This window comes from Heliangelus exortis, chromosome 19 (genome assembly GCF_036169615.1).
Source record: "Heliangelus exortis chromosome 19, bHelExo1.hap1, whole genome shotgun sequence".
NCBI classification, from domain to species: Eukaryota; Metazoa; Chordata; class Aves; order Apodiformes; family Trochilidae; genus Heliangelus; species Heliangelus exortis.
The window spans coordinates 12139094-12163101 of NC_092440.1; the positions used below are offsets into that span (position 1 = coordinate 12139094).

General features: G+C 45.3%; 1 protein-coding gene across 4 annotated transcripts; it reads left to right on the forward strand.

The window, feature by feature from the left end:
* The first annotated feature begins 592 nt into the window (after positions 1-592).
* On the forward strand, positions 593-23933 carry MAPKAPK5 (MAPK activated protein kinase 5). 4 transcript variants are annotated; one of them, XM_071763106.1, is made up of 14 exons: positions 593-1163; positions 5779-5852; positions 7048-7123; positions 8250-8347; positions 9801-9909; positions 11357-11446; positions 11951-12046; positions 13270-13350; positions 15251-15438; positions 17810-17930; positions 18562-18692; positions 19280-19401; positions 19722-19826; positions 20528-23933. In XM_071763106.1, the coding sequence occupies exons 1-14, from the start codon at positions 1128-1130 to the stop codon at positions 20620-20622; spliced, it is 1422 nt and encodes a 473-aa protein (XP_071619207.1). In that variant the 5' UTR covers positions 593-1127; the 3' UTR covers positions 20623-23933. The 4 variants fall into 4 exon arrangements, with proteins under 4 accessions (XP_071619207.1, XP_071619209.1, XP_071619206.1 ...); XM_071763108.1 differs by having other exon boundaries at positions 594-1163; positions 19280-19395; XM_071763105.1 differs by having other exon boundaries at positions 595-1163; positions 9801-9913; positions 11361-11446.
* The last annotated feature ends 75 nt before the right edge of the window (positions 23934-24008 follow it).

Below are 24008 nucleotides of genomic sequence, written 5' to 3' on the forward strand. Positions count from 1 at the left end.
TTTCTTACACACACCAATTACCCCAAGCAATTTTTAAGGCATTCGGCCTTTCTTTAGGTAATTTTAAGTTACTGTATGACTTCCTGCACTCTTTCATATTGCCTTTATGTGCAATGACACCCTACACCAGCAAGGCAAGCAGAAGAGCCCCCACAACGGGAGGACGGGGGTGGACGGGGGTGACCGGCGCCTCAGGGAGCCGGTGAGGGCTGCGGGAAGGGGGCACCTTTACCGCGTGGGCCTTAGAGGAAAGTGTGCTGAGGGGAGCCGGGCAGCGACCGCAAAGCTTCCCCTTTTCCCTTTTCCTTATTTTCCTTTCCCTTTTTTCCTTTTTTTCCTTTTCCTTTTCCCTCAGGGCTCTGCCCGCCCCGCCTTTCCCCTCAGGGAGCGAACAACCGCTCGCGCCCCCAGATCTCGCGAGGCTTCGCTTCCCGCCACCCCGCCTCGGGGGCGTGGTCTAAGACAGGGGGGCGTGGTCTGAATGAAGGGGGCGTGGCCTGGAGCGGGCGGCTTCGCTCCGCCCCCCTGAGCACCCTTGAGCTCCCCCCTTCCCTTCATTTACGCCACTGGAAAGCGCCGGTAGTACGAAGGCCCCTTCGGGGACCTTCTTGGGCGGGTCGTGCTTTTAGGGGTTGCGGCGGCCGCCTGTCAACCGCCTCCCCGCGTTAGCGGCGCCTTCTAAAATTCCCCGGTGGTAACGAGAAGGAGGAGGGGAGCGCGGGGGGGCTTCCCGCGGGGTAGGGAAGCGGGCGCGGCGGAGCCTCGGCGGGTCGCGCCGCCCGGCGGGTGTGCCCGGCTCAGGGTGCCGGCAATGCCTGAGCGCCGGGCGGCGCGGGCGCCTCGGAGGCGGCGGCGGTTCCCGGGCTGAGCCGCGGCTCTGGGCCCGCCCGCGCCCTCCCTCCCTCCCCGCCTCCGTGCGGGGTCCCGGCCTCCCCCCTGCAGCCGCCCGGCCGGGGATGAGGCGGTGCGGAGGTGCCACAAAGGCTCCACCGGGGCTGCCCGTTGCCTGACGCGGCCCAGCACCCCCCCCCCCTCCCGCCTTTCGGTCCCCGCCGCCCTCACGGCCCTCACCGGGGACGGCCCGGCGGCTCCCGCCTCCCCCCCGCCGCCCGTAGCCCCGCGGGAGGATGTCGGAGGATCAGGAGATGGATAAGATGATCAAGGTAGGCTCGGGGGCTCCCTGGAACGGGAGGGGGAAGCCGGGACAGGGCCCCGGTGGGTCCCGCTCCATCCTTCTCTGGGGGCTGCGGTTCTGCTCCTCTCCTCCTCCGGTTCCCTGGACCGGACACCGGGCAGAAAACTCCACGGGATCTGCCTCGGGCACCGGTGTTGAGGCGCTGAGCCCCGGGGGGGGGGCAGAACCGGGGTCTCCCCTCAGTCTCCGGAGGTCCCGTTCCCGCCTCAGCCCCTCTCGGGAGTTCTGTGAGGGAACCGGGTCCGGCGTCTGGGCTGGTTGTGGCCCGAGTGAGGGGAGAGGAGCTGAGCAGCCCCAAAGTTTATATTTTTCTCTCTTCCCATCGAATCCTTGGGTGCCCTGGCTGAGGGGGATTCCCAGAGATCCCCCTCCCTTAGGGAGGCATCATAATCCCAATGCTTTAGGGGCTCTCTGTAGGATTTTGCCTTCTGCTGTCAGAGGTCCTGGGTGCTTTTGTGAATGTGTTTGAAAAGGATGAAGGAATTTGGGAGGGGTGTGGGTTAAAACCCCGATATTTTGGTGTTTTTCCCCTTTCCTTATCCCAGTTATCTGCCACGGGAGGATTTGGCCTTACAGAACTCATTGGGGCCAAACTTGGTGGGAGAGAAGTAGCCACAGAGTTTGTTTGGTTGAAATCTGGATTGGTTTAAAGTGTGTGAGCCTTGCCTTTTGACTTAAAAAAGCCCAAAGTAGAGGGGAGTGTGAGCCCTGTGTTCAGATCAACCCAGACTGTAATTAAATTATGGGATCAAGGACTGAAATTGTGCACTGCCCTCCTGCTTCCTGCTGGGGCTTAGCACAGGGCAGGTGAAGCAGCTGTCTGCAGAGGGTTTTGGGGGAAAAAGAAAAAAAAAAAAAAAGACCAATTTTTGTGTGTTTCTGTGGTATTTCACATAACAATAAAGATCTCCAGCAGAGCTTCAGGGGATTAAAACCAAAACCAAAAGGCTGAAGGAGTTCTGTAAGTCTGGCAGTCCTTTGCCTCAGGTCCTTGGCTTCTGCTTGACAGCAGCTTCTGGGCAAATCCTTTGGGTTCTAGGTATGGTCTGAATCTAAAACATAATTTAGGACTTTTATATGTTAAATGCTGCTTTCCCTGCTTCCCAAAGACTTGGTTTCTGGTCAGGGTTGATTGGTTTTCCCCTCTGCAGCCTCAAGGTCTGGGATTCCAGGCAGGGAATGCTGTGGAAGGAGCAGAGGTGGAGTTACACTGGGATGTCCCTGCTTGCTGGAGTGACCTGCAGTGTGTGTGGAGTTTGGCCAAGCAGCAGCAGCCTGGGTGCTTTTATTTCACTGTAGGAAGTTTGTGTTGTGCTGAAGCACTTTATTTCCCCCCTCTCAGAGCTGGGAATCAGAGCAGCACCTGAGCTTTCCCCTGTGTGGCACCAGTGTGTGTCCAGCCCTGCTGAGAGCAGCTGCTGGAGAGAAAACTGGGAGAAATCTCCCAAGTTCTGGCTTTCCAGGCTCTTGGCATCCCAGGCTGCTGCCTCTGCCTGGGAGGATGCTCAAGCCATGGCTTTAGGTGCCCTGAGCTTGCTGACAGGGAATGGTGCTGTTGGAGAGAACTCTGCTCTTAAAAGTTTGGGTGGGATTTTTTTTGTGACTGAATTTTGTGACATTTTAAACTCGTCCATTCCCTTTGCCCACTGGAAATGGAGGAGTGATTGGAAGTTTAAAATGCCTTGAACAGAAGGAGCAAGAAGGTCTGGGCCCCTCAGCTCAGGAAGGAGCTTGAGGTGCTGGAGCAGGTCCAGAGAAGAGCAAGGAGGCTGGGAAGGGATCCAGCACAAGTCCTGTGAGGAAGGGCTGAGGGAGCTGGGGGTGTTGAGGCTGGAGAAGAGGAGGCTCAGGGGAGACCTCATCACTCTCTCCAACTCCCTGAAAGGAGGTTGGAGCCAGGGGGGGGTTGGGCTGATATCAGTGGGACAAGAGGGCATGGATTAAAGAATTTTTTCCTAATATCCAACCTAAACCTCCCCTGGCAGAGCTGGAGCTCTGCCAGGGGAGGTTTAGGTTGGATATTAGGAAAGAATTCTTTGTAGAGGGGGTGATCAGACACTGGAATGGGCTGCCCAGGGAAGGGGTGGATTCTCCATCCCTGGAGATATTTCAAAAGAGCCTGGATGTGGCACTCAGTGCCATGGGCTGGGAACCACGGGGGGAGTGGAGCAAGGGTTGGACTTGATGAGCTCTGAGCTCCCTTCCAACCCAGCCCATTCCAGGATTCTAAGGTTGACAGGAAGAAATTGCCCTGCTGCAGATTTCTTTCTGAACATTCTCTGCCTCCCAGCCCCAGCAGATGGGTTCCAGCTGACCCACCAGGCAGGCTGCAAGTTCTGAGCTCTCCTACTCCAAGGGATTTTATTCTCCAGATGTGGAGCTCAGCACTGAATCCTTACCCTCTGCTCCTTGTGTCCACAGGACAGTCACCCAGCCAAGGAGGCAACAGCCTGAGCAGCTGGGGTGGGATTTGGTGTTTTCAGAGGGCAGTTTTGGGTCTCTGCATTTTAGGCATTTCACACTCTGAACCTTTTTGGATTTGCAGCTGCACAGTCTTGGCATTAGGTGTGAAGTTCCTGGGCTTGAAGGAGATGTAAGAAGTTCTGTGCACTGATGGACAGGACAGAGTTCCCAGTGCTGTGTTTCAGGTCCTTAGGAAGCAGTGAGCAGTTTTTCCTCATCACTGGATTATCCTTTTTTCCTTCTGAGTTGTAAAGCTACTTGGGAATGAAGCTTCGAATCCAGATGAAAAGGCAGGAAACAAAAGTGTTGGCTGGTTTATTTACATAGTGGTAGATGTGGAAGAGGTCATTAATTTTTGTTAAAAACTGACTTTTGTTGTTGTTGTTGAACTTGTCCTTTGGGAACTGAGAACTATTTAGATCTTATTCTCCCCTAGATCACAGACTTCCCAATTCCTTAGCAGCTCCTCTGCTTCACTTGGCTGAAATGAAGCAAATGTTCTCTGTGCCATCACAGAAGTGGCAGCAAAAACTTGTGTCTGGGGTCACTGCCTCTTCTTGGACTGAGCTGTGCAGGTGGAAGGCTGAGGAGGTGCTCCCCAGATCAGAGAAACCCTTTTTTTTTTTTTCTCACAGCTGTTCTTCTAAAGTTGTGTTTCCATTCCACCCATGATGCCTCTGAGTATCTGTACCTGGACAGCAGGAAAATTAAATTAATTTTTCCCTGATGTGCTTCTCACAAGTGAGATCTGTTTGTTAAACTGGGGAGGTTTTTGTGCTTCTACTTGAAACCAAGAAACCATGTGTGAGCCACTGTGCTCCTCCCCTTTCTTTTAAAACCCTTCATAAAAGGGTTTAACAGTTAAAATCAACTTTTTCCTCTTCACCTTTCACACTGGTTGTTTATGATTTCTGTGCTACCCACCCTGGACTGCACTAAAAGGCAATTTTTCCTTTCATAGCCACCTTTTGCACTCTCTGATACCTTCAAATCTTGCCTTAAATGTCACCTTTCCACTCCTGCTTCCTTCCCAGCCCTGGCAGTGGTGTCCCTGGGTGGGGACAGCCCTGCTCAGCCCCTTAGCTGAGAGCATCCATGTTCTGTTCCCTCATGGTTTGTAGCAGGAGTGAATCCTGAAGAGAAGAACAAATCTGATGAGGCCAAAGCTGCTCTGCAAGCACTGAACTCCTCTCTTTCTTTCCAGTGCATTTGGGAAGTATTTTACCTCCCTGCTTCAGCTCCTCCAGTGCACACTGTTGTTTCCAACTCTTTTTCTTGCAGTTTCAGAAAATTCAGAGCTGGAGGTTGGGTTTTTTTTGGGTTTTTTTTTTTTTTTTTTTTTGGTGTGTGTGGCTGGGGGTTTGCAGGCAGCATTTCTGCTGTCAAACCCTGCTCCTGGGTGGTGTCCCTGTGGGAGCAGCACTCACCAAAAAGCTGCCTGGACATCCCCCCTGGTGTCATGTTTAAGCATGAGGGTGGCACCCCAGCTGTGTCATAACAAAACCAAACCCTCTTTGTATGGATTTGGACAAAAGGATTACAAACAGGAGCCTGGTTCATTATCAAACAAGCTAAAACTAGTCACGCAGGGTTTAATTTACAGTGTAATGATTCCAGAGGCTTGAAAACTCTAAGAATGCAGCAAAACAGTTTTGTGTTGCACCCCGTGACCTAAAAATGCAAAATAATGCTGAAACTGGGCCTCTGTGTGCAGGGGGTTTGATCAGTCATAGGGAGGAAGCTGCCTTGAAGAGTCAGGGGAGGAAAAAGTGCCCTTGATACACTTTATTAAAGGCACAAAATCCCATTTATTGTTCCCAGTAATCCTGGGATCCCAGAATGCCAGGGTGAGTTGTCTGAGCCACACAGAACTGATCTGAAACTGAGCTGTGTTATTGTGTGAGCATTTGTATTTGTTTCATTTTTCCTGGGTGAAATAAAATTCCAAAGCAGGCTGTTTCTTAGGTATCTTCTAAATTGTGCCTGCTGAGCTGTTTGGGTTTTTTTTTTTTTATTTTATTTCTTGTTTTGTTTCATTTTTTTGTAGTAATTTATTTAGTTTGCTGTTTGCTTTTTTTTTTTTTTTACTCTTTCTCCTCCCCCTGCTCTTTCTTGAACAGGAGACCTCCATTTTAGAGGAGTACAACATAAACTGGACTCAGAAGCTGGGAGCTGGGATCAGTGGTCCTGTGAGGTAAGACAGAGTCATTGTGTGTCCTCTCAGCCTCTTTCATTACCTCTGGAGCTGTGAGTGTGGATTTTAATCATAATGGGATCTCTGGAAGACTTCTCTCTCTAAACCAGTAAATATCTCTGTATTCCCTGGGGGTCCTGGCTGAGGTCTTGTCTTTCAAGGGATGCATTTGAAGTCAGAACTCTCTTCCCTGTACCCAGCAAACAGTGGCAGCAGCAAATTCTGCCCCAGCACCTTTGTCCTTTTGATACTGGTGGTGCAAAGGTCACTGCTCCTGTCAGTGATACCATGGCTTGGGGCAGCAGCACTCTCTGCCCCTTTGCTATTTTTACCAGCTATTTTTATTTATTTTTTTTTTTTTTCCACACCATCATGTGAGGCCCAAGCAGACAGTGCCATCAGCTCTGCCTCCCCTCCCAGCTTTGCCCACTCTGAGTTTCTAACCCCATCAGGAGAAGGATTCTGGAAACCCCAATGTGTGCTCCTGTTCCAACCAGAGCTCTGCCTTTTGGGAGCAGGAATTGGGAAGCAGGGATTTGCTCTGGAAAACAAATGCCTGTGCCTCTCTGTTCCTGGGTGCTCCACAGGGTGATTGGTTTTTTGCCATCATTTATCTTCCTGTCCAGGCGATTGGTTGCTCCTCATTTGTTTTCAGTTGCTGTGTTGCCTCTGATCTTTATTAAAATATTCCTTTTGTTTTCTATTCTCTCAGCTGCCTGGTAGCCTGGGGGCCCTGCCCTCTGACGCAGTTCAATTGTTCCTGTTAAATGGGGGAAAGAGAGAAAAAAACCAAAAAAAAAACGTGTCCAGCCCAGTTGGTGGCCTTGCTAAAGCAAGGATTGCCACTCAGAAACACTTTATTTATTGCAGCTTGCAGCCTCCATTGGTGAGATTCAGGCTGCCACTCTGTGGGTTGGGTTTTTCCATCACAAGTGTCTCTTCAGCCTGGATGTCTTGGCTCTGAAATGCTGGAAATCAAACTGGGGCTTAGGTGTTTCTCCAGAAAAAAAAAACTGGAAGGCTGAAAACGGAGGTTTTCAAGCTGGGATGTGGTGACAGGTCCCCTGTGTATTCCAGATTGTGGGCAGTCCTGTTGATTCCCACACTGAGAGCAAACTCCTCACTACAGATAATTGTTTGAAGTGTCTCTTTTTGCCTTTTTGCTGACTGAATAATTTTGTTCCTGTCCTGCCAGAGTCTGCGTGAAAAAATCCTCTCAAGAACGCTTTGCACTGAAAATTCTTCTGGATCGTCCCAAAGCTAGAAATGAGGTACAGTTCCTCTTCTTACTGCCTGCCTTCACACCCCAAAGGCTCAGGGAATTGTTGCAGTGGGGTTTTTTTTACAAAAAGAAGTGTTCTGCAGGTTTTGCTGTGCAGGATTCCTCGGGTTTGATCCTTCAGCCTTGCTCGAGGATCCTGAGGCCAAGAGGTCTTTCTGCCTTCAAGGTTGCTGTGGGTGGTGGCTGAATATCAAGAGTAATTAAGAGTAATCAAGAGTATTTTTTAAGCTCATGTCCTCCCAGGGCCCTTTGTGATGTGACTGGTTTAGAACTGGTTTTGTTTCTGTAAGTCCCACTCTTGGATGTCATTGCTCTAAGAATTGCCAAGAATGCTTCAAGTTGCACTCTAAGTGATTCAGGGTTATCCCTGCACTAGAAGCTAAATAAGCTGCTTGGTGAATGTAAATAATGAATATAAATGAATATAAGTAAATTCTTTGTGATTTGGGATTGAAAAGGATGGGCAGTTGTTCAAATCATCATGGCAGTGAGAGAAGAGTTAATTGTCCTCAAGGTTTGGGAAACTTTCTTGTTACTGAGCAAATTCTCCTTTAAAGTTCCCAGGGAAAAAGAACCTGTTCACAAAGAGCATCAAGTCTTGACTTGATTTGGCAGCCCAGCTGGCCTTAAACTGGGAAAAATTCCCTAGGTGCCCATTTGAGAGAGTGGAACAGGAGATGAAGTTTCATGTGTTGTGAGTCCTAGAGCACTGGGCCATAAAAGAAGCCAGATTATGGAATTTCAGGTTTTATTCATAGCTTTTTTCAGGTTCAGTTTTATCTCCATTACTACTTTAAAGCTAGCTCCAGCTTTAAATTTATTTTTAAAACCCCAAAAATCCAAGATTGGGCTTGGACCTCACTGGGTTTAATTCCATGTTCTCTAATAAATATGTTGTTAAGAGATGATCTTTTTGTCCTACCTGGTCCAAGTAGTGTCATGGCTGTCGATCACTCCTATAAATGCTTGCAGGCATTATATAATTTATTATTTTGGGGATAATTTAAAATTGGGTGTGACTGAGCCCAGCTGGCAGCACATGGGCTGGTGAGGGCAGAGGGAGGAGCAGAGCTGCTCAGGTTTGTGTCAGTGATGTTTCTTCCCCTCTCTTCCAGGTACGTCTGCACATGATGTGTGCAACACATCCAAACATTGTCCAAATTATTGAAGTTTATGCTAACAGTGTGCAGTTCCCACATGAATCCAGCCCAAGGTAAGATTACACAGGGTGATTCATTCCCACATTCTTGTTTAGGCCCAGGTAGAGTGAAGTTTGCTTTTTTTGGTTTTTTAATTTTAATCACAGTGTGACCAAAGTGCATATTTAGAGTGTGTTCCAGGTGCAATGTTTCTACCTCACACTAAGTAACACTTGTTTTTTTGCTTTTTCCCCTGTAAATGCTCAGACTTTTGTATGTTTAAATGAATTTGCTTCTCTTACTACTGGTTTTGCACCCATCTTCATTCTTAGGTTGTTTATTGGTTCAGTCTGTGGTACCTGCATGGTCAGAGAGAGTAAATCAGCTTCTGTCCTGCTTTGATATTGCTGTAGTGGCTTGGATTGAATTGTTACCTTTGAGCCTCCTCCTGCTTTCAAAGCCCTGTTAAAACAGGGTTGGAGCTGCAGGTTTTGCTGCTACCTAGAATCCTAAATGAGATCCTTTTACACAATGGTGATGCCTGTGAGCTGCTGGGGAACTCAGAGTGCCAGTCTTCATTAACAAAAAAAAAAAGGAAGAGAGAATTGTTCCTAAAAATACTGTGTTTTACCCTGTAAACTCTTAATACATTGTCCTGCTCAAAATGAGAAAAGCAAAATGTGAAGCAGATTTTTCTCACTATTTTTCATACATTAATGTTGTTTGGGATAAAAAACTGCTTTCTCCTAATAGGATATTAGTTGAGGGGACAAAAAACCCAAAGCAGGGCAGGAAGAATTGAAGAGCTGAGACCTGGCTTAGTCTTTGATGTGTCTGATGTTGCTGTGTGGCAAGAAGAACTAGAAGTTAGTTTCTTGAGGATCTCCCACTCCTGATCTCCACACTTTCCACTGTGTTGCTCTTCATAATTACAGCAATAAAACTGTAAATGAAAATAATGAGGTAGAGCAGTCAGACTCAAAAGCATTTGAGGTAATTCCTCAACCTTCTCCTTCAAAGATGCCATGAACCTCTTGGCAGGGTGGCTGCAAGGATGGGTGCAGCCAGCTCCAGCCTGGAATTATTAATTCAGAATTATTAATTTAGTTTAATGCAAGACTCTGCCTGCTGTGGTGTTCTTGGAGGGCAGAATTTCCACGTTGATGTCCAAGTGGCTTCCAGGTCCCATCTGGTTTGCTGGGGAAGACCTGGGTGGAGGTTGTGTGTGTCCTGGAGAGGTGTCCAGGGTGTCTGTCCCAGCTGCATGTGGGAGCCCAACTTGAGGAGCAAAGTGTAGAGTCCTGGCTGAGCATCAGGGAGGCAGATTGGGCTGGGAGCCAGAAAATCCTGCATTTTCCATGCTTCAGGGGAAAACGAGAGAACCAAACTGGGTAGAAACACCACAGGAGCACCACGTATGTCTCTTTCTCAGCCTGCATCAGTAGCTATGAAGTTTGCATTGTTGCCTTAGCAATTCTGTTCTCTTTTGTTATTTTTAATGTAACAAAATGAAATGCTTTTGAACAGGGCTCGGCTCCTAATTGTAATGGAGATGATGGAAGGGGGAGAGCTATTTCACAGAATCAGCCAGCACCGGCACTTTACTGAGAAGCAAGCAAGCCAAGTAACAAAGCAGGCAAGTCAACACACCCATGTATCAGCAAATCCATGAATGATAATGGCTGAAGTATTTAACAATTCCTTGGGATGGGGGTGGTGGGGAAAAAGGAAGTTCAAATAATCCTCAGTTCAAATAATCCTCAGTTCTGATCCGACGATCATTGCCTGCTTTGTTATAACCTGACAATGCTGAAGTTTGAATAGAATTAAAGAATGGGAAGGTGTGGGTTAGTTCTTCTGGTGTGTCTGCTGTCTCTAGCAATGGTTTTCCCAACCTGCTCTACAGAACACTTCACCAGAGAGAGCTCTTCTCCTGCACAATCTTCCTGCTGCTCTAAAAATGTTACCTCCGACAGTCCACAGGCTCTCACCAGACCCCACGTGGCTCCTGAGCTCCTGCTTGAGAACCTCTCAACCTTTCTCTCCCCTCTTGGGCAGGGTAGCAGACAAAAAACATACATGTGCCCTCAGCCAGTGCTTTTCCAGCCAGGTTCTGTGTTTGCCTTTATGAAGTCCTGCCCATCATGGAAGATACCAAGAGGAATGGGCCACTCTTGTGTGTGTTTTCTGTGTTCTCTGTTCTGATAGAATTTTTCCCCCCCTATTTTCTCCATTTCTCTAGGCAGCTCTCCTGAATGTTGTGGGGTTTTTGGGAATGTCTTTTTATTTGTTTGTGAGCTAAGTTAACACTGAAGTTCTCTTGGCACAGTAATTTGCAGTCTTCTCAGTGCTTCACCTCGGGTGCTGTGTTTGGGTGGGATCCTCCAGGAGCCAGTAGGAATATTTCCAAATGAGGGCTGTGTGGCTTTGCCTTTCTTTTGTTTCAGTAATGCTGTTTAAGTATTTATTCTTTGGTGTTCTACAAGTGAATTGCAATTTCAAATGTACAGTCTGTAGCACTTTCATGACTGGATTACAGGTTTCTAAACCACAGCAGTGTAAAGAAGTATTAGAAATGCATGACTTGATTTTTTTTTTTTTTCAGTGTAGTGTCAGATGAAATGAGTAAATTGCAGGCAGCATCATCAAGAATTATAGAATAAAACTGCTTGAATGTTCAAGCCCAAGTCAGTTAGAAATGTAATAAAATATTATTTGAAATATTGAAGCAAGAACTTGCTGTTGGCTGTTGAACAGAATGGGACTGATGTGTGCAAGCAAGTGTAGTGACCTTGTAAGTCCAGCTCAGCATGGAAAGGGACACTGTCCTGATCCCTTTCCCTTCTGGGGGAGTGGGGGGTAAATAATGCCCCAAGTTACTCAAACTGGATGGCTTGGTGGCTTTCAGTTCTCACTGCCCTGTCCTGCAGTAGGGACAGGCTTGGCTTAACTCAGGATTGTACCCAAGTGGAGTGAAAATTCTGGGCTTTGAGCTGTGCTGGCAATGTCCTTTTTACAGCTAAAATAACTGGGTTAAAAGAAGAGGTGTGTAATTGTGGTTGATTTATTGTGCCCTTTTTCAGATAGCTTTGGCTTTGCAGCATTGCCACTCATTAAACATTGCACACAGAGACCTCAAGCCTGAGAATCTCCTCTTCAAGGATAACTCTCTGGTAAGATGCTGACTTGGTTTTAATGCTGAATTCTGTAACGTGGCTCAGTGGGGAATTTTCAGAATGGTTGTAAAGTGGCATTAATGAAGTGTTTGGCTCACAAAAATTAATCACCCTTTTTGGCTGTGTGCTTTTCCATGCTTGAAGTAGAGACTGTCCAACTGCTGCTGCTAAATATGGGTCTTATTAAATATATTCTAAAATGCATTCTAGGGACTCTGACTTTCCCAAACACTCATCTGTTTCTTTCTTCTCCTGCATCAGTGGGCTTAGTGCTTCCCAGAGCTGAGAGTGGGGCTGCTTTAGACCCAAAACATTTAGGAAAAAATAAAAATAATTGTTTCAGAGATCACTTTATGACCTTTTAGCTGCTTTGTAGAATGGTAAGAGGGTATAAATACCAAAAAAAAAAAGGGGTATGTGTGGCAAAGGTGAGATGAGTACAAGGCAGGAAATACCTGATACAATGAGATTTTGTGATGAAGCTTTTTCTCCTTGTTTTAGGATGCTCCTGTTAAATTGTGTGACTTTGGATTTGCCAAAGTAGACCAAGGTGACTTGATGACACCCCAGTTCACTCCATATTATGTAGCACCTCAGGTAACAAACTATTGCAATTACAGTTCTGAGCTAAAGGAATTTATAGGAATAATGCTCCTTCTTGCATGTGCCTCAATAACCATATTTTAAAAGCTTTTGCTGTCCTGTTAGGAGCTCCTGGATGCAGGAATCTTGAGTAATTGTATAGCAGCCATCTGCTGAGATGGAGTGCCCAGTGATCTGTTGATTACAGCAGGAGATCCTGAGGCAAATATCTGACATTTTCTTAGCACTGACTTATTGCTGGTGCCTTCTGGCTCTCCCCAGCCCAACTCCCACTGGTGAGACTGCTCCAGGAGTGTGACAGTTGTCCTTTAACTGAATTAAAATGGTTGTTCTGGAGAGGTCCCTGCTTTGCAATCCTTCTTCCAGCTCAGGCTCATAGAAGATTACCTTAAAAAGGACTCTGCTGAACAAAAAGGTTCTGTAAAGGCAGTTGCTCCAGAAGAGGGCAGGGCCAGGGGGTCACCCCCTTCACCTTGGCCTGGCCTCTCAGTATGGATTGAGAAATAATCTATAATTACAGACAAGCTGGGGTTTGTAGTGCTGCCCTTTTGTGCTTTGTGTTGGAGTCCTGAGGAAAATAACAAGAAAACTGCAGATAGATATTTAATTGCAGGGCTGGGCTTGTGGGCAGCCTTCAGTGATTTGGAAGAATAATTGCAGAGCAATCAGATGGCAAAGAAAATCAGACCATGCAGCCACAGTCCAGTGCCCTGAAAATGCCTCCTCAACTGGAGCCTGCTGGGGAAGGGCCATGAGCACTACAGGCAGGGGGGGTTTAAAACAAGGGAACTACCAGACCTCTGGAAAACTTTTCCTGAGCATATTTTTAGAGTTTTTAGAAACCCAGAAATGCTGATGTGATGAGCAAGGGACAAACTGGATTTGATTTATGCCTGGGAGAGGTAAAAAGGGACATCTCTGAAGCTGGGATTACCCTCCAAACACAGCTGAAGTTTGACTTCCAAAGGATGGAGGTGTTAAGAGATTTTTGAACAAAAGATCTGTGAGCAATTTTTATCCAAAGCAGCAAAATATTTGAGCTGAAATTTTTGCATGTAAAAAGTTCCAGTCTGTCTTGGGAAGAAGGGTTTGATTTTGGCAGAATCTTGAGTCCCTGGAATAAATCCACCTAACAGAAAAGGCATCTTTGTAGGCATTGCCTGTGGTGCCTGTGAGATGTATTTTGCATTATTTTTTTTTTCCTTTCATGGCAACAGGTATTGGAGGCACAAAGAAGGCACCAGAAAGAAAAATCTGGTATTATCCCCACCTCTCCAACTCCTTACACTTACAACAAGGTAAGCTCTGAACCAGCCCCCCAGTCAGCATCTCTAAAGCACAGTGCCCTGAGGTATCTGCTGTAGGAGGTTTGTCACTTCAGGCAATAAATCTGATTGCCCTGAAATGACAGAGTTATGGCCAGGAGCAATAGAGTTGTGATTTCTGGGACAGGAATCCAGCTCATCAGCCACACACCTCCCACTGAGTCCCAGAGCAGGTTCTGCAGGGCACAGGAGGGAAGTGTCCTGGGTTGTGTACACCTCTATTTCCAGCTGTAAGGAAGTGGTGTCTTTGGGGTTGTAGTTGGCACAAGTGTGGTTCCTTCAGCTTTTCTAAAAGGGGTGGTCAGGTAGACAGTGATATTGCTCCCCTAAAAAAAGAGTGGGTTCAGAGCAGTGCAACTGGCAAATTAGAAGATGAAGATGTGTGCAGGTTGTTGTCTTTCTCAGTCAGTTTAGAGGGGACACCTTAAAAGGTGCTGCTGTTCTTTTTGTTGGAATTGGATTATAAAATATATACTTGGTCCAAGCCTAGTTAATGATCTTCTTACTAAAGGAAAAATATACACAGGCTGTTAGACACAGTAAATATTAACAAGATTTTGGAGAGAATTGAACAATTCTGCTGGAATGTGGCCGTGTGGGAAGTTCTTTCACCTCCCCAAGAGGCTGGTCCAGAGGAATCCTCATTTCTGCTGTCAGCTGGAATTTTGGGATGTGCAAAGGCCACTTTAGACCATTTTGTTTGGGCAGCTGTGGTGGTCCCTGGTCTGTAGCAGGGATTCTCTCTTTGCTGAGCTTGTCTGTGCAGCTTTGTGAACACCAAGACAGGGGGTGGAACACACAGCCTGGGGCAGACAGTCCTGCTGAGGATGCTTCAGTTTGCAGCTGTGCTGATTTCTGTCTGTGTACAGAGATCACAGAACCTCCCCAGAGCTCTCCTTGGGTGTCTTTCCACAGTCACCTGAACCTGGCTGGAGTTCAGGCTTCTGCTTACACGTGGCTGCATGTTCCTGGCCCTCCTTGTGCTGGCATAAACCTTGGGGAGTCCCCTGGTGGACTGATAGGGCTGGAAACCAAGCCAGTAAAAAGAAATAATTAGCTTTACAAATGCTTGGACTGGCACAAAAGAAATATTGGGAATAGGTGGCCAAGGGCAGAGCAGGTCCTACCAGCCCTAGCCTGCACTGTGCCAGAACCAGGTGATAACAGAACTGGATCTTTAAGGAATATGGTCCAGCAGAAGCTGGAATTGAAGTTTTAGGCTGTTAAGGACCTCTTCCCTCCTTCTTAGTGGTGTCTTTGTTGTGTGAATGCACAGATAGAGACCAGGTCTGGCCTTCAGCTTCTTTACTGAGCTGGTTTTTGGCTGGATCCACCTTCTGGATGAAGTTATTGTGTCGCACACCAGCAGTGACACCAGTGCAAGGGCAGGGAGGGAGCTGAGGGCTGGGGTGGGAGAGCAGGGGAGCCCTTGAGCAGCAGTGAAATACCCCTCCTGCCTCTTGGTCTCTGTGGCTTCCAGGCTGTGTTTTTCACTCTCTGATTAAGTCTCTCTGCCAGGTTGTTTGTTGGGTTTTGGGTTTTTTTTTTTAAGTCTCACATACTGAAAAATGACTGTATTTTGGTTTGTGTTCTGATAGTGGGAGAGCAGGATCCCAGTGTCCTCAGCCATGGAATAAATGCATCTCTGACACTGCTCCCATCCAATTTCCCCTCGTGTAGCACAGTTAGAAGAGCACTTTCTGTCAACAAAGTGCTTTGGGGTCCTAGAAGTGGTTTAGCTTGGTAGCCTGGAGCTCTCTGGTGCTTATTTTGCCCTTTTGTATCCATGGAGATCCTCAGGTGGAGCTCTGGAGGAGCTGGGAATCGGGTAGCTGCAAGTCACACCCCAAAGTGATCCTTTCCTTGCTTTCAGAGCTGTGACTTGTGGTCCCTGGGTGTCATTATTTATGTGATGCTGTGTGGATACCCCCCCTTCTACTCCAAACACCACAGTCGGACGATTCCAAAGGACATGAGGAAAAAGATCATGACAGGAAGCTTTGAATTCCCAGAGGAAGAGTGGAGCCAGATCTCAGAAATGGCCAAAGACATCGTGCGAAAGTGAGTCAGCTGAGGGGAATGTTGTACTGCTCTCTGCTGCTGTTAGGAAAGCAGGAAAAAAAAAAAAAATAAAATCACTTCAAAGTGCCTTATCACAAAGGGCTCATTTTTCCCAGGGCAGGGTTGGCTGCACCACAGCCAGCTGAAAAATTTTCTGTCATCTTCAGCACAAATGAAGTCTGGTAAATGTTTCTTTTTCCGTCTCTGGTTTTTTTGTTGCTGGGTTGTTTTTTTTTTTTTCTTTTTTTCTTCCACAACTGCTGTGCCTCAGTTTTTGATGCCTGCTGTCTCTGAAGTTACCAGAGTGCATTTGTGCCTTTAGCCTGTAGGGCACTGGGTACATTACCTTCAGAACAATGCAGACACCTGGTTGCCTCATCTGCAAACCCTCTCCAAGCATGAATCTGCTGTGGTAATGTCTGAACTCCTCTTCAAATCAGGGGATATTTAGACAGGAACTGGCCAACATCAGTAGATCTGTCCCTTAAAACCCTGAGCATGTAATACACAGTCTAAAAGGAGTCAAGAGAGAGGCCTGGAAGGGGAGGTTAAGATCTGTCAGAAGGTGTCAGGCTATGAGAGAAAGTTTTGCATTGAGATTTTTTTTCTAAATGCTAATGGGATCTGTTTTTCATGGAATGCAAAAGTTTTAAAGGCTGTGATCCTGTGGTCCTGTTAGAAAGCAAGACTGTAGTACTGATTGGATCTTAACCTCACTTATTTTTCAAATATAAGTGACTTATTTTTCAAAAATAAGTGACTGCTTGCTTGTATCACCAGAGGAACTGGAAGGATAAAAGCAACATGAATAGAAAAAAAAAAGTCAATTAAACAATTTTAAACTGCCACTGTCTCCTCTGACACACTGTGAAATCTCCAAAGCCTTGACATGGTTTGGAAAGGGTGCCAGGACCTGTTTATAGCACTGCAGAAGAGCCCACAACCTTTCCCCAAGTAAACTGCAGCTTGTGTTTCAGTGGAACCTCCACTTATACCAAGGTCAACTCTTTATTCCTCCTCAGAAGCTCCACAGTCAAAAGGTTTCATTGTCTTTTAAAATGACCATGAAATTCAGCTCACAGAATGTTGTTGGCTGGATTCAGATCACTTAATTCTGTTATCAGGACTCCCTTTGCTGCTTGTCCTTTCCAGCCACTGAGTCTGAAGATGTGTTTATGGTGCATGAATACATTTAGACTTTATAGAATTCTGGATAACTTCACATTTTATTTATGTAGACTGCTCTTCATATGCAGCCTTGCTTCTGGAGGTCATGTTTGGCATTCAAGCAGCCACTTCCTTTCAAGCATGTCAGGCTGATTTCTGACCTCAAGCTTTATGAGCTGGAGTGCTTGATAATAGGTTAGGACTTTGAAAAACCTCCAGAAAAAGGCATGCATGTGTCTAGGGTCTTGTATCAAAACTCAACTTATGGCCTGTTTGGCAGCATGGCCTTGAAAGGGAAATTTATGAGGTAGCCTGTGGTTCTGCTGACATTTTGTAAAAGTCATTTCCACTTTCTTGGTGCATTAAACAATTCTGCTTTGCAGCCAGGAAGCTGATTTAGAATATTGGCTTAGAAAGTCTGACAAGCTCATCAAGTAATTCTGTTTCTAATTTAGAGTCTCTGCATAACTTGTCAGCACTCTGAAATTTTACTTCTTTTTATTAAACAGTTGTGACTATCATGGGAACATGAGTTTGTCTGCAAAATCTCTTTCCAGGGTTTCACTCTAATAAAATGTAATTCCATAGAGTTTTCAGAGATCTCAGAATAAAATCCCTTCTTATTTTGAGGTGCTGTAGTCTGCTAAAGTGTCCAGGACTTTTCTCCAGGGGGAGAAAAGCTGAATTGCATGATGAAAGCAGTGAATTCAGCAGAGAGGTTTCCAGCTTTGAAACTATTCCCTATTTCACCATGCCCACAGTCCTTGGTATGAGTACAGACTATTATGTGGATGAGCTCTAAATGTGGGTTTTTCAGAGAATGTCCATTTGGATCATTTCCAGTTCATCTGGAAGATAATTTCCCCACTGGAAAGATGTAGATATAGAGTTCAGCAGTGCACAGGTATTATTAAAATGCCCTGCAGTGCCTTTCTTTTACACTGAGTTGCTGAATATGTTGCTGAATATAACCTGAGCTGTGATAGCATTAAAATATCACTGTAGCATGGGTCAGTGAAGCTGGTAGAAAGTCTTTGGGTCAGCTTAGTGTCTTAATTGTTAGGAGGAGTTCCTTTTTTGGCCCTTCTAATGCTCAGAGATTGCTGAGTGCTCTGATCCCAGACAGAGCAGCACATTGTTCATCTACAAAGACCTCTTTATGGGCTGATTGGTTCCTCTCCTCTCCTCTCCTCTCCTCTCCTAGGCTGCTGAAGGTCAAACCTGAGGAACGTTTGACCATTGAAGGAGTTCTGGACCATCCCTGGCTCAACTCCACTGAGGCACTTGATAACATCCTGCCCTCTGCCCAGCTGATGATGGACAAGGTCTAAACATTTTATTTTATCAGGGATGTTGCATAGAGGAGCTGGGTAGCTCTTGGGAGGGGGTTGAGTGGTTTTTTTTTTTTTATGTGGTCTTACACAGACAAAGAGCTCCCCTCTTCCTTCATGGGAGCCTGAGATCCTGGTAAGAAAATGGAAATGGTTCCATGTGAAATCTGGGCTAGGAGGAGATGCTCCTAGGTTGGCAGTAAAGAGCAGCCACGTGCTAACAAGTAGAGAACAGAACTGAGGACTCTTCTGCAGCTCTTCTCTCTGTTGTTGCCAGGTTTTATACCTAATTTAGCCTCATGCCATGATGAGTGGCCCTTCTTGCTTCCTTTCAACTCTGCTCAGTTCAGTCAGCACTCAAGCTTGTGAACATGAGAAGCAGAGGTGATCCTTGGTCCTGTTCAGCCCTGTGAGGTCGAGATACATCACCCCACAGTCCAGGACTGTAGTTCTAAATATGTCTTGCATAATGCAAACTGGATTTTTGTTCTGCCTCTCTGAAATAAAGAGGATTTTCTTGCTTTATTTTTTTGTGTGTATCTGTGGCTAACAGGGCTGATATTATTATTCTGGAATTGACAAAAAAAAATGACTAGAACATCAAGTGCAACTCTTTTCATTGCAGGCAATGGTTGCAGGGATACAACAGGCTCATGCAGAGCAGCTGGCAAACATGAGAATCCAGGACCTCAAAGTCAGCCTCAAACCCCTCCACTCTGTCAACAACCCCATCCTGCGCAAAAGGAAACTGCTGGGGTAACTCTGACCCTGGGCTGGCAAGATCCAAGCTCAGGCATCCAGTGTGCACCTGGAGCATCTGAAAAGCTCCTCCAGTTGTAGCCCTGCTCCTGAGTTTTGATTTGATTCAGCACTATTGGTGGTGAAGTGGGTAGCTGGAGTCCTGTGGTACTTGCAGGACGTGGTGTGTCCTCCAAGTAGGGCAGGAGGGAGGTTGGAGAGTGGTGGTGTTGGGTGGGGGTGGAACTGATCCCTCAGGGGAAGATGGGTTTATGTTGAGTCAGGCAAGGTGGATTGGGAGGAAGAATTCCAAGGTTTTTTTTTCTAATCCTGACGTTTACGTACTGGAAAAAAAAATCAGGTCATCTCTCTTTGTTACCTATCTAAAAAATAGGATGATGCATTTTAGGATTGCTCTTTCTTGAATTTAAATTATTTTTCTTCATATTTAAAGTGATCTCATAATGCAGGACATTGTTACATTAATGCTAAATCTAGCTCCTAGTCCCACCTTGCCAGACAGTGAAAGAGAGCTTCCTACTGGGGCCAGTTGTGAGCTTGAGTTGCATTAAAATTTTAATTCTTTCCTCCTCACTCTTTTGCAGCACTAAGCCAAAGGATGGTGTTTATATCCATGACCCTGAGAATGGGAGTAATGATTCCAACGTGGCTCTGGAGAAGCTCAGAGATGTGATTGCTCAGTGCATTCTACCACAGGCTGGTAAAGGTTGCTACTTTTTAGAAAGTTTCATTCCTAAACGTGCAAGCTACTGTGTCAATAGTGAGGAAGGATAAACAAACCCCTTGTTGTCTTAGTTTCAAGAGGAAAGCTTTGTCTGTGGGCTGTAATTTGGGTGCATGCATAACGTGAGTGTCAACAGTGATGAGCAGAGCTGTTAAAATAACTTTCAAACCTGAGTGTCTGCTTTCAAACCAATTTCCTGGTTTGTGTGAGGTGAGGAGGAATAACTTGCACGGGCTGTGCTCTGAGTGTTGCTCCAAGGCAGAATGAGAAACCTCCTCTTTTGTCTTTGTTCTCCTGAACAGGAGAGAATGAAGATGAGAAGCTGAATGAAGTGATGCAGGAGGCCTGGAAGTATAATCGAGAGTGTAAGTTGCTGAGGGACACTCTCCAGAGCTTCAGCTGGAATGGTGAGTGAGGAATTCCTTTTCTTCCACAGAGGTTGCTGGGTGCAAGAGGGGAAGCAGTGACTTCCCTCTTTGAAAAGAAAACCAAATTTCTTGAATTTGTATCGGGGTGATTTAGGTGTTTTAGCCTCCCTGCCAGCAGGGTGCTCTGGAAATGAGGTTGAAAGTTCTGCTTTGAGGTTCAGGGTGGAATTTTCAAAGGCCCAAAGTCATCTTGAAGTGTAAGAGCACAGATGGATTAGCACTTCAGAAATGGCTTTAGCTCTTTGGAGCTGGGTTCCTTCCAGCTGTTCTTACACTCTTTACTGCCCTGTGTCAGCACAACATCCTTTCTGCTTGGTTTGAGAAGGAAGCAGAGTTGAACAGGGCCTTGGGAGTGTTCAGGTGGCTCCTTGACAAAACAGAGTGACAGAGGGGTCATTCCCCAGGAGCAGCTGCTGAGGAATGTAAGGGGACCAGGCTTCCAGGTTCACAGGGCTTGGCCATGCCTCTTCCCTCATTCTGTTTTTTTTGCTTGGTTGGTTTTAATTTAGCTTTTGAAGTGCTCAACTCTTTGAATGGAACTAGAAGTCATAACTCAGATTGGTTCCCTTGCAAACGTTCTCCTCTGTTTCTGCATGAAGGACTGGTTTGTGTCCAGTCAGTGGATAATCAGCCACGATTGCTTCCCCAGCACCACCTGACCACCTCTTCTTTCCTTTCAGGCAGAGGATTCACAGATAAAGTGGATCGACTAAAATTGGCAGAAATAGTAAAACAAGTCATCGAAGAGCAGACAAACTCCCATGACTCTCAATAGCTGGAGCTTCTTAATCTTATTTTTTTTACCATTTAAGATTTATTCTTTAACTGTAAAAAGTATTTTTATGTAAATTAATAAATCATAATTATTTCATTAAATTTCCATACTGCTTGAAAATGCTGTATAGTTGTAGATACAAAAAAAAAAAAAATCATTGGTACTGTAATATTTTTTTAAAACTCAGTTCCTTGAGGTATATATGATCACTTATGTACTGTTAATCATGAGTCCCTCAGACAGGGCAAATTATATTGTTAAAGACCATTCTTTTTCTTAATAACCAGTTGCAGAAGCTGCCTTCCATCTGCTATAGCCAGCTGCAATGACTATCTATGTGAATGAGACAGCCACAGTTTCTCAACACCCTGCTCAGTGAGTACTTGAAGCAAGTGCTGTGAAACACAAACTTCATAGCTACCCTTTGCACCTAAATTCTGAGTCTTTATGCAGAGGCAACTGATAAATAACCCTCTGTTTTGCTAGGTGACCTGAGAGCCATGCTTGGCCTTGCCAAGGGCACCTGAGGCCATCTGCTTGCTGTATTTTTCAGTTCTGCTTGGTAGCCCTCCTGTTTTTTCTTCTTCCTCACCTTCCTCAGACCTTCTTTAAGGCTTAGCCCTCTTTTGTTCTTCCTCCCCATCTTCCTCAGACCTTTTTTTGAGGCTGAATTGGTCTTTCAGCATAAGACTCCTCATACTGTTCAACAGCAGAACAGAAGAAAGTTCTAGTTACTTCAGTACCACTTATTTTTATTTTCATGGTGGGATCTTCAGCAGACAACAGTAAGTGTGGGGTTGATCTGCTTCATCCCCAGAGCAGCAGTTGTGTCTGTTCCAGCCAGGTAACTCCATCCTTTCCTTTCTAGAAGATCCAACACCTGGTTTTAAAAGTGTCCCCTTGTTTGAAAGAGATCATCCTGGCAAGGGTCATAGCACTGCTGTGGGAACCCACTGGTGTCACCCTCTGGAGTCCAAGCTCCCTGTCTCTTTGATGCCTTTGAGCTCCTCCTGATGGAGCAACAGATGCAGGGCTGCTCCTTATTGCTGCCTGGACCATGAGGCTGCCCAGGGCAGATTCTTAACACTAGTCTGAAACATTGGCTCCAAAAGCTGCTTTTTTAAATTTTAATTAAACAAAACAAATGAGAAGAATCTGTACATATTTCTAGTTTTCTATCTTCTAATGCTTTCCTTTCTTTTGAGACTGGTCGGAGGCTTTTTATAGAGATATTTTGGTACTAAACCTGTGCAGACATTGAATGAGTTTGGTCTGCAGACTGAAGTGCCAATTCAGGGCTATTAGTAATGACTCTTGAACATTACTGTTATATTTCATAGCTCATTAATTTTGGGTTAACGTTTACAAACCTGAGCCATGAATCTCACAATTTTTTCTTACAGTTCTTACAGCAGTCCAGCCTTGTTCTTTTTTGTCTTTTTTTCTATACCAGACTCCCTTGCAACCTTCAGCTTGAAGACAAACCGGTGTCAGACTTTTTCTTACAGGATTTTGTAAACAGTGACTTAGTTTTTCTACATGAAGGAGATACTTTGTTTCCTGTTCTTCATCAGCATCTTGTCAGCTTTCTTTTAATCCTGTTGACAGCTTTCCAATGCCTGATTTATTGCAAGTCCCTACTCAGCCATCACTTTCTCTGATGGAAACAGGGAGGGGTTTGTGTAAGCTGGAATTGTACCTCTGACACTAAATGGAATGCTGTGCACTGACATTTACTGATGGCAAGGGTAGAGATTTAGCAAGAGACAAGGATATTTGTCACTAGAATCAGCAAGTTTGCAGGCCCTGTTCTGTGCATTTCTGTCCTTGCCCTAAATTCTAGGTCCTGTCAACATCCACACAGTGTTATAGATCATTACCTTGTAAACTTGAAATATATATTGTTGGGTTTTTTGGGTTTTTTTTCTCTGATAAATCTCATCGTTTTGAAACTTCAGAGTGTGGCAGATAGAGAAATAGACAGGGAAATCATCTCTGCTTGAGTGGGAGTGCAAAAAATGACCCATAAAAGCTCTTTGCAACGCTGCCCTCCGAGGAGGAGAGTACTCAGGCAGTTTCTTTGGGAGCCAGGATTTCTTAGAAGAAAAATGGATCAGATTGTAGCTACTTTGGCTGTCAGCACAGAGAGCAGTCAGCAGAGACCACTGCCAGGGGCAGATACCCCAGGAGCCCCTTGGGGTTTGGGGGTGCCATGCTGGGACCTGGGTTTTTTTGTCTCTGGTGTTCAAGGTGACAGCAGTGAGGTTTGTGTGTTGTGTGAGGGGCTGTAGGAAATGGCTTCAGGCTGTTTCAGAGTGGTTTTGGTGTAGTGGGAGCACCCCAGGGTGTATCACAGGGTCCCTCCTCTCCATCCTCCTTCCACTTAGCAGAATGGTCTCAAGCTGCTGCTGAAGGTGAGGTGGGTGCATCTGGCACTGACCATGAGGTGTTCTGAGGGAAGTCAAATTTCTAAGGGTTTCTGTGGGTAAGGAACTGCTTTTTATGGTTTTACTGTAGATTTTATTGTCTGTGATAACTAAGAATGGCCTGGTGTAAAACGGAGGTAGGGAGGGACAGACTAAGAAAACACAATTTGAAGATACAAGGTCAAATGGTTTTATATCTGTGAGAAAGTTGATTATTTTCCTCTTTTAAAAGGTATGTTTTAAATTTCAAAATTTAATACACTTTAATGGGTTAACTTATATTTTAAGTAGTATCTCACTTTCTCCTTAATTTTATTTTTCAGTTGACATAAAAGCAAGGTATCTTGCTTGATTACATGAGGTTTTACTTGGTAATAAATCTACTGATCCTTTATAGCAGACTGTGAATATTGTAAATATCTTGAGATGGAAGGGTTGTGTGGATCAAAGAATACATTATTTGTACAAACACTAAGAGGATATGAAAAAGCTCTGTAGTTTTTCCTTTTTTTAGGATTTTATTTAAGAGAAAAAAAATCTCTGAATCATTTGACCTTTCCAAAATTTTATGTATATTTGACTTCTCCTGTTACTTGATTATTTTAAGCTATATATATATATATAAAAAAAAGGTTAGAAGAACTTGAGTAGGCAGAAGAGTTTTGATTGGAAATAGCGAGATGTCAAAGTTTTGCTGTCATTACTTTGCATTTTTCTTTTGGAAATCTCAGTCTGTCCTCATATGCCATGTTTAACTTCTGTGTGTTAAAATGTTTTCATTTCTCCTATTCAGTGTTACCTGTAATACCTTAGTTTATTTTGGATCAGTATTATATTGTAAATATTATGCATCGGTGTATATAAATGATTTTACTAAACTCAAAACTTACCTGTTGCTTTTGTTTGGTTCCCAAGTCCCCATGGTGCAGAAGGGAGGAAGGACAGAGGTAGCCTGGAGGG

Bases quoted from the DNA above. Each gene is read 5' to 3' on its own strand.
- MAPKAPK5 (XM_071763106.1), top strand. From the start codon at position 1,128: ATGTCGGAGGATCAGGAGATGGATAAGATGATCAAG. The intron at 5,853-7,047 runs GTAAGACAGAGT...CTGTCCTGCCAG, and splicing joins GGGATCAGTGGTCCTGTGAG to AGTCTGCGTGAAAAAATCCT. The intron at 7,124-8,249 runs GTACAGTTCCTC...CCTCTCTTCCAG, and splicing joins GTCCCAAAGCTAGAAATGAG to GTACGTCTGCACATGATGTG.